Below are 10,453 nucleotides of genomic sequence, written 5' to 3' on the forward strand. Positions count from 1 at the left end.
AAACAACTCACAGTGCTTCTAAGCTTGGGATACAGAGACAGATCACCTGGGTTCAAATCCCAGCTATGCCACTTCTACCTGACTGGCTGGCTACTTACCCTTGTATCCTTTAGCTTTATCCTCATAGTACCTACCTCATAAAGTGTTGTGAAACTTAATCAAATCATTATTTGTAAAGTCTACAGAACAATGCCTACTACATAGTGAGTGATCGACAATTCTTAGCTAGTGTTATTTTTAATTGGACATAAAAGTTATGGAATGTTCATATAGGCTTTAAATAGCAATATCTTGTAAATATCGCCAAATCTTATTTTAATAAACACCTCTAAAGTTCTATTATAATTACTTTTTGATACATCGATTTCTTTTAATCAAATTGGTTAAAATTAATTAGCTCCTGAATTCTCTCTAGAAAGCTTTATGTCATGTAGAAATTTCCACTATAATAACATTTACCATGGAAGCTTACCTGTATAAGATTTAGATAAATAGTAACTGTACTAGAAAGGTGTTAGGGGCTGAATTGCATCCCCTCAAAATTCATATGTTTAAACCGAAAACAAACAAACAAAAACGTAGTTATCTGAAGAAAAAGAGCTTCATCCCATCTAAAACTTATAATGGCAGGAATAAATCAACAAAACTATCCCTTAAAATCTTTTAACTACATAGATGTTTTAAAATTCTGTGACAGGACTGAGCACACCAGTCCCAGAAAACAAAATTTAGGGCACAGTGTCCACATAATTTTAATACAAGATAAGCTGTGAAACAGTTCTCAGATATGCAAATTTTTCTTTTAAAATAAGTAAGAAGTACTTACTTCCTTCCTCGAAATAATGGGGAAGTTGAGGTCTGTATTGGACTGACATTTCCATACGTCAGCTGCTGTAATGTCACAGCTCTAGACAAGCTACCAAAAACAAAAAAAGAACAGTATTAATACTTTTTTCACTTAAAAACAAAAAACCAGTTGCAGAAAAACTAAATATTTTACTGATCAAAAGAAAACAAGACATGATGACATTTTCCCTAACTTCGAATATTTCATATAAAAAGGGTTTGTGTCAAGTAGAAAATTAAACTTACAAAAGATATGGGCCAAAATATCACCATACTTACTCTGCGTTCTGAAAGTTGAACTGGGCATCTATAAGCTGCTGGTGTGAATAAAGAGTTGGTGACAGGGCGAAGAAGTTTTGTTGTTGTTGATGGTTTGGCGTGAAAGGCGGGCGACCCAAAATTGAGTTTGGGAACATGCTCTTGTTCACTAAAAGTGAACATGTATTCTTCTACCTAGAATAGTTTTAAAAGACAAATTATTATAGCTTAAAGATACTGATCTCCTTGGTAACTAGTATCTACTATTTAAAACAATGTTACCAAGTTATAAACTTCATCTGCAGTTATTTTTAAAAGTTTAAATAGATCCCTTAAGTCACATTATTGGTAACAAAAAAACTTGCTAATAATGAATTTTAAATCTAGATTAACCATATTATTATTCAAATGAAAGTAAGATATATACAAGTTTCTAATTTTCTGATAAACTTTTCCTAATAAGTTTACCCTATAATCTCTAAATCCTTTAGAAATCAAGTTATTACCACATACTCTGATAATAAAAAAGCAACCACCCAAGACAGACATATCATGAAATCCTACAGATTCTTACATTTATTTCCAATCTAATTTATTCAAAAGTATAAGCCATCATATGACAATCTGATTCCTAGGACTTAGATCTTAGAGATCTGATCAAATAAGGGAAGGAATTTGCATTGCCTAATAACTATTCATAAAATTCTGAGATTCCCCTCAAAGTCTAAATAACTTATATAAAGGACTTCCAATAAAAGAGGGCTTGTTCCACAGGAATGGGGAAAACCTATATACAAAGCAATCAGAACCAGGCAGGAGACTAGCTATTTATTCTTTGCAATGAATAATTCCCAAAAGGCTGAAAACTTACAAAAAGTAGGATAAGGTAACAAACTGAAAACAAGTATTAAACAAAGTCTACAAAGTGAAAATAGGATTCCCAGCCCACCTTCCCAAAGCAGGCAATTAGAAAACTGATCTATGGAACAACTGAGAAAGAAACCATATAACACAGTAACCAGAGAACCTATAACATGGTAACAGTTTTCCACCAAGGAAAAGTTAAGCCTGCTAGTAACCTACAGTGGGGCCTAGTACTGAATTGCCCACCAAGGCACACAGAGTTTCCAACTAGATTCCTAGTACCTCTCACTTAAAATGGACATCCATGGATCACCAGAAGGAAAAAAATCTAGAAGTAAACAAAAACAATGCCAAGGACAAATAAAAACTCAAAAGAAAATCTCCATAATTAATGAAAAGACACTGCATACATAAAACAAGAAGTTGCTGTTTAAAAAGCAGAAAAGGAGGCTGGCCCCATGGCCCAGTGGTTGAGTTCACACACTCTGCTTCAGCAGCCCAGGGTTTTGCTGGTTCAGATCCTGGGCGCAGACATGTCACTGCTCATCAGGCCACATTGAGGCAGCGTCCCACATTGCCACAATGAGAGCGACCCACAACTAAAATATACAACTACATACTGGGGGATTTGGGGAAGAAAAAGTTGGGGGGGGCGGTGGAAAGCAAAATGGCTCTTGGAAATTAAAAAATTGAAAGTATAAGTTAAAAGGTAACACTGAGGAAATCTTTTAGAACAAAAAGTTAAAATTGGTGAGAGCAGAAGGCAGGCGGGACAATAGGAGAGGGAATATACCAGAATCAAGTTATGTGGTCCAACACCCAACATAACAGAAATTTCAGGAAGAACAGAGAAAATACAGAGAAGATAATTACTAAATAAAACAAGACAATTTCAGGACTGAAGAACACCAATCCTTAGATGTAAAGAACCCAACGAGTACAAAGCACAGTTAAAAAACAAAAAAAAATATCAAGGCACATTATGGTGAAATTTCAGAACATGAGGAAAAAGAAGCTTGTAAAATATTACAGAGGAGGAAAATGTTATAAACAAATGGCTTTGAACTTCTCTATAGCAACAGTGGAAATCACAAGATAATGAAGACACTGCCTTGAAGTCTCTGAAGGAAATGTTCTCAGGTTATAATTCTATACCCAGCTATACTATCACTGCAAGGGAGAATAAAAACATTTTTAGTCACGTAAGCTATCAAAAAAGAAAAGGAAAACCTGGGATCTAGGAAAAGGGAGACTCAACACAGGACAGAAACAAAATAAATTCCCCAGGATAGCAGTGAAGGAAAGCTAACAGCTTAAATTAGAGCAAGAGGATAGAAAGCTTCATGAAGATATCCAAGGAGGAAAAAAATTAACTGGTAGATTACCTAAAATATTTGATCATAGAGAGGAATTCTGCTAACAGAGCAGAAATAATTATAGGAACAGAAAAGCAGAAAGTTAAAAACAAAAGAAATTACTAAAGTACAGAAAAAAAACACTCAAAAGTTCATATAAAAAAGAAAATAATATTCACTTATCTACTTGGTCCTCACAATAACAAAAACATTGAAAATACAGATTTAAACAGAAATTGTAATATATTTATTATATATCATTTACCACATATTTACTTAAAGAGTAAATATATTACTATATGTTATAAATATTCACACGTTTATATACATCACAATTTATGATGAGAGAGGGTACATAAGGGTGCTAAATCCACATCTTCAGTAGATGGCAATCCAAAAAATGAGCTATAAAAGTTTTGTTTTGTTTTGTTTTTAGAACAACAGAGGAAAACAACACATAAGCAGTTAAAAGAAATGGTAGCTGCCTAGGGACTGAGACCAGATGGCTGGAAAAACTGGAGCAGGAGACAACAGGAGAGAAAAAGAGGAAGATCTGGAAAGAAACAAATCACTCATACAAACTTTGTTCCTTACTTTTTCAGTTCTTTAAGATTAAAATCCCCTAGTCTGGGCACAGATAGCCAAGATTCACCAGTCCAAGGTTCATAACAGACTGTGGACAAGAGTCCCAGGCCACCATCAGATCTCATCCCAAGCGCCCGACTCTCTAATTTGGACCAGAGACAAGGTGTTACCTCCAGAAAACAGGAGTTTGTCAACTTTCTTCAGCAGGCTTTCTCTCTTATTGTAGGACATTTTTTTAAAAATCAATCCTATCATATCTGCTAAACTGTACTCCCTGATTTGCACTGCCCAGAGGAAATGGAAAACATCTTGCACAAAGCAGGATTCCAGAGAATCCTTTATTAAAAATACACTCAATAATCACAGAATGCCAGTTTCAAGACTGGCAACTAATGCCTTGTTCTACCCTTTGCCCGGGTTCACACTCTTTCTTGGTCTTCCTTACTCTGCTTCATTGACCCAAATCCCCACAAAATACAACTCCTATTTCATAGGATTCGTGAGAAAATGACATTAAATACAATTCATTATAACAAATTTTGCTTGATATTTCATTTTGTTCGAATACAGATACTACAGATCTAATCAAACAAGGGAAGGAATTTGTGTTCAGAAAAACTATACTTAAAATATTCTAAGATTTATTTAAATCAGTTCCTAGTTAAAATTCTAGACACTTTGTTTATAAATACCATGCTTGTATTTTTCTTCTGGAACCAAATAAAGTCCTAAACACAAGCATCCAGACTCGAAGACCCAAAATGACACCATAACCCATACCTCACTTTATTTCTCTCTCACCACACAGTCAGATCCAAAATAAGAATAAGTTAAAAGATATCTTGTGGCCCAGAAGTACTCTACAAAGCTAATGACCAAATTATCCAGGGCTTAAACGCTTAGAATGATTCTGTAGCCTAAAGTTTACTCTAGGGCAGACATCTAGGTCAGCCTATCCTAAATTTCCAGATGAGCATCGAATCTTTGAGTCCCTCCAAAACACAATATCCATTAGGTTCTCCTCAACATGAATCCTGGCCCTCGAGTCTGGCTCTTAACCATGCTAGCCCTGGAAGTGGAGAGGCTCATTCCTAGGGAATTTAACCAGCGGCATTCAATGCTCCTCAGCAGAGGTATCCTGCAGGACCATCTAGAGGAAAAGAAGCAAACCAAAAGCCCATGAATTTCAATTCTGCTTTCTAATATTTTTTCTAACACATTTCAACATTGATTTTGATGAAGATAAAAATGACACCAAAATAATAATCTACCATAAACAATATAAGGGAACATTTTTAATTTTAAAGATATTTTTTCCTTTTTCTCCCCAAAGCCCTCCGGTACATAGCTGTGTATTTTTAGTTGTGGGTCCTTCTAGCTGTGGCATGTGGGACATCACCTCAGCACAGCCTGACAAGCGGTGTCATGTCCACGCCCAGGATCCGAACCCGTCAAACTCTGGGCCACAGAAGCAGAGCGCTTGAACTTAACCACTCGGCCACGGGGCTGGCCCCACATTTTTAAAACAATATAGAGTTTAGAGTATAAAATCCAGCAAAACTATTACCATACTAAAATTAATGGGCCCTCCAAAAAATTTTAAACCTTTTTCTTTATATTCTGAATGAAAGCTTTCTTCACTAAGTAGAGAACGATCTAAATAGAACATTACTCCACATTAACTGTGGTAACAGGTATATGAAATTTTATGATAAATAAATAAAATCGAGGTATTGGTGCTACCCTATTTTTCTTAGCTTGAAAGTTACCAGTGTCTCCATCTGTACCTAACTATAAAATAGAATAATCTAGGTAAATGTTGAACTGTTTTAAAACTGGTGCACTAGTTCTTGCCTTAAGGAGAGACTCTTAAGGGATGCTCTTGACGAAGGTTGACCCAACGGGAAATTCAGGTTTATCTGTAAACAACGAACACGAGACAAGGCTGTAACAAGCGGTTTATAAAGTAATTCCTAGTGATACGGTATTGGGTCCTGTAACCTACAGCGTGAAATTTCCGTCCTAAACCAATCTCTCCTCCAGTGAATGAGAGAACACTCAAAGTTACATCATTCCTTCATCAGGATTCCCTGGAAAGCAGAATCTAGCCAGCATAAACGCCAGAAGTGCAGTGGCCAAATCAAGATATCCGGCCACTTTGTCCAAACGCCTTTGATCTCCTAAACTCACTTCTCTTCTCTGCAACGCACAAAGTCCAGTTCCTAAACCCTGCTCACTCACCGCCAAAACCACCGGCAGATTTTGAAAAGCACATTCCTTTTTACTAAGAACTAGACTCCATCCAAGTGTTAAACAATCGAGTCACATGGCTCGAAACGAACATTTCCAAAATGACCGATAAACGGACTGTTTCACATGGAGCCTGTTACACAACATTTCCAGATCAGGCATAATCGGGGTATCACCCGACAAAGTAACGTTACTGTTATTGGCTATCAGCACGCATCAAGAACCTCTTGGCTGCTTATAATCAGTACATGTTAAAAGCCTTATGGTTATAAACCACACACTCTGACGGTATTTACAGAAACAGTATGTTACCGTAACACAAACACACAGTGTTCAGCTATGATCCCTTTCCTCACAAAATCATACACCACGCATCTGAAAACAAGTTGCCAACTGAGCTTGAGTTGTACAGTTTCTCTTTGTCTCGTTTTGTTCGCCCTGTTGGTACACGCAACCCAAAGAACCGCTATTTTAAACAAAGAGCGAGCGAGAGAGAACAAGACAGGGCACCTGGACCGTCCACAAGTCGTGAGACACACGAGCCCCCCGTGTTCTGGCCCAGAAAGAGGCGCAGAGCCTACCCACGAAGGCCGACCGGGATCGGAGGGTGTGGGACGAGCCGCCGGAGTCCCACCCCGCGCACTTCCCTGTGAAACGGAGAGCGAGGCAATGCCATGCCCGTTTAACTAAGAGCCTGAAACGTTAAATTATTAATCCAGATATTTACCTTAGTTCTTCACCACCCTTTGAAACACCATGCAGGGGTCCCGAGCCTATCTTCCTTCTCGGTCCTAGACGGAGGACGGGGCGCGAGGAGGAGAAAGGCGTGGAAAGAGTAAGCGGTCCTGAGATTCTTCAGAAAGTGCAGCAGCCGGGTCCGCCCCGCAGCCCGGGATCGCGGAGAAACGGCCCGAGCCTCCCACGCAAAGCAAAACAGCAGAGTGTCAGAGAAAGTTCCCCGGGCCCCGCCCCCGGCCTGGGCCCCCAGGGCGGCGTCCCTCTCCGAAGCCCCCTAACTCACGGTGTCCTCGGGCAGGGCTAAGCGGGGCCGCCGGCACTGCCGCCCGGGAGCTCCCAGGCCGGGCCGGCGACGGTCGCGGCTTTCGCCCGAGCCAGAGGAGGTGGTGGCCCGCGGAATGGCTAGGCCCGGCTCCGGCTCCGGCTCCGGCTCCGGCCCGCGATCTGAACTCCGGGCTCGGCGGCCTGGGCGGAGCGACACGACAACAGACAGGGGCAGCACGGAGGTGGGAGGTTGGGGGCAGTGGCAAGAAGCGGAAGACCAAAAAGTCGCCGAAAGAGCGGCGTCCAAAGCCCTGTCAGAAACACCCGGAAGACCGACGTGACCCCGGATGGGAACAGCGAGCAGGGAGCAAGAGGTCACACTTCCGGCAGCCGCCTCGCCCTCGCCTACGAGCTCTGTGCTCCAATGCGCAGGCGCACGACTGCTGCGCTCGCGGCTGGGTGGAGGTGTGCGGTCAGCCGCGGTGAGCGCGAGCCGCGGGGAAGGTCTGGGACTGCCCGAGACGAGGGGACTTGGGCAGTCGGCAGAAGGCCGGCCGCGGAGGGCTGCTCTGGGCCCCGGCCCAAGCTCATGCGCTGCAGCTCTTGTTCTCATCCACATGTTTTACTCGTCCCTTGTGTCTCCGCCAGGTGACTGCTCAGAGAAGCTGTTCCAGACCCAGTTTTTCCTCACTCTTCTGCGCCGATCAGTATTAAGCTTTCCTTGATGTTTTTCTTCTCCAGTGACTTGAGAGCTGCCCGAGGATAAAAATGCCTGTTTTATTTCTAAGGCCCAGACTCAGCACCCTGCCCATAATAATAGCTAACATTCCCTAATTCAACAAATGTTTAGTGTTTCTTCTTGAGCGAACTTTTTTTTGTTTGTTGGGGATTTTTTGGTGAGGAAGATTGACCCGGAGCTGACATCTGTGCCAGTCTTCCTCTATTTTGTATGTGGCATGTCCCGACAGCGTGGCTTGGTGAGCGGCGTGTAGGTCCGCCCCCCGCCCCCATCCCAATCAGCCGACCCTGGTCCACGGAGGCAGAGCTCAGGAACCTTAACCCCTAAGCCGCTCTATCGGCCCCTTGAGCGAACTTTATTAGTCGTGGAAAGATCTAAGTTGTTGACTTTATTGATGTAAATCTGTTAACAATACTCCTTTATTGTCCTTTTAGTATCTATAGAATCTCACCCTCTCATTCTTGAAATTGGTAATTTATCTCATCTTTTTTCCTGATCAATCTGGGGAGAGGCTTATCAACTTTACTGATCTCAAATCTCAAAGCCAGCTTTGCTGTCATAGATTTACTCCTGCTTTTGTTTTCTAATTCATTGATTTCTGCTCTTAGATTTATTGCCTTTTTTCTGCTTTTGTTTTAATTTTTTAAGTTTTTTAAAAATGATTTTCTGGTTTTCTTGGAAACCGAGGTCATTCATTTAAGATCGTTCTTCTTTTGTAATATAGGCATTTGGTGGGATGTGTCTCTCAAAGTACTGCTTTGGCTGCATCTCACACATTTTGATTTACTGTGTTTCATTTTCCTTCATTTCAAAATACTTTCTAATTTCCCTAAAGATTTTTCTCTTTGATCCATGGGTTATTTGTAAATATGCCATGTAGTCTCCAAATATTGAGGGATTTTCCAGAGATCTTTCTATTATTGATTTCTAATTTAATTCCATTATGATCAGATAGCATACTTTGTATAATTTGAATCATTTTAAATTTGAGACTTGTTCTGTGGCCCAGAGTATGATCTGTCTTGGCAAGTGTTCAGTGTGCATTTAAAATAAATGTGTATTCTGCAGTTGTTGGGTGAAATGTTCCACAAGTGTCAGTCACATCAAGTTGATTGATATTATGGTTCGAATCTTGTAAATCCTGGAGGATTTAGAACATACTGATTTCCTGTCTACTCATTCTATTAATTATTAACAGAGGAGTGTTGAAATCTCTGACTGTAATTATGGATTTTTCTAGTTCTCCTTGCTGTTCTATTACTGTTTGCTTCATGTATTTGGAAGCTCTGCTATTAGTTGCGTAAACATTTAGAATTGTTCTGTTATTTAGATGAATTTATCCTTAATGAAATTGATTGTGAAAATTATTTTATCTTTATGAAGTGATTCGCTTTATAAATGACTCTCTTTTTTCCTGGTAATATTCTTTGCTCTAAAGTGTACTTTGTCTGATGGTAGTACAGCCACACTCCAGCTTTCTTTTATATAGTGTTAATCTGGTGAATTTTTAAGGAAAAAGTAATTCCAATTCTACAAAAGTCCTCCAGAAAATTGAAGAGGAAATATTTCCTAGCTCATTCTGTAAGGCCAGCATTACTCTAATATCCAAACCCAAGATGTTACAAGAAAAGAAAACTACAGACCAATATACTTAAAAACATAGATGTAAAAATTCTTAACAAAATTCTATTTTTCTTCCACAATATGTAAAATAGATAATACATTGTGACCAAATGGGGGCTTGTCCCAGGAATGCTAGGTTGAATTAACATTGGAAAATCAAACAATGTAATTTACCATATTAACTAAGACTAAGGAAAAAAACCTGTATGATTGTTTCAATAGATGCAGCAAAAGCTTTGGACAAAATCCAATATCCATCCCTAGGAATACAAGGAAAATTACTCAGCTTAATAGAAAGTATCTATAAAAAGCAACATACTTAATGGTAAAGAACAGAATGATTTCACTCTAAGATCAGGAACAAGGCAAGGATTTCTGCACTCATAAATTCTTCAACATTGTACTGGGGGGTCTAGCCGGTGCAGTAGGACAAGAAAAAGAAATAAAAATGCATCCAAATTGGAAAGGAAGAAGTAAAACTGGCTTTATTTGCAGATGACATGATCTATGGTGAAAATCCTACAGAATCTACAGAAAGCTACTGGAAATAATGAGATCAGTAAGACTACAGGATATAAAAATCAATATACAAAAGTCAATTGTATTTGTATTATACAAACAATGAACAATCTGAAATTGGATTTAAAAATACCATTTAAGATAACATCAAAAACATGAAATAATTAGAGATAAGTTTTATAAAAGCCATACAAGTTGTACACTGAAAACATATGCTGAAAGAAATTTAAGAAGATACAGAAAGATATACCGTGTTCAAGGATCAGAAGACTCAATACTGTAAAAATGTCAATTCTCCCCCAAATTGATCTATAGATTCAACACAGTCCCAATCAAAATCCCAGCAGGCTTTCTTTAGTAATTGACAAATGATTGTAAAATTTATATAGATATGCAAAGCTTCTAGAATAAC

The 10,453-nt window shown here is 39.2% G+C and overlaps 1 protein-coding gene across 5 annotated transcripts in view; it reads right to left on the reverse strand.

Moving 5' to 3' along the window:
* The window catches only part of TENT2 (terminal nucleotidyltransferase 2), a 61,580-nt gene extending 54,261 nt beyond the window's left edge, over positions 1-7,319 (reverse strand). For 2 of the 5 annotated variants that reach the window (XM_014857009.3, XM_070517879.1), the window contains exons 1-4: positions 7,180-7,319; positions 6,886-6,949; positions 1,126-1,299; positions 827-916 (exon numbers count right to left, since the gene is read on the reverse strand). In XM_014857009.3, coding sequence (XP_014712495.1) covers positions 827-916; positions 1,126-1,262 — 227 coding nt within the window. In that variant the 5' untranslated portion in view covers positions 1,263-1,299; positions 6,886-6,949; positions 7,180-7,319. Of the gene's footprint in view, positions 1-826; positions 917-1,125; positions 1,300-3,917; positions 4,051-5,013; positions 5,059-5,762; positions 5,828-6,885; positions 7,038-7,179 lie in introns of those variants that run through there. The other 3 variants (XM_014857008.3, XM_014857006.3, XM_070517880.1) reach the window with 2 other exon arrangements.
* Between the last annotated feature and the right edge of the window lie 3,134 nt (positions 7,320-10,453).

Source organism: Equus asinus, chromosome 9 (genome assembly GCF_041296235.1).
Source record: "Equus asinus isolate D_3611 breed Donkey chromosome 9, EquAss-T2T_v2, whole genome shotgun sequence".
NCBI lineage: Eukaryota > Metazoa > Chordata > Mammalia > Perissodactyla > Equidae > Equus > Equus asinus.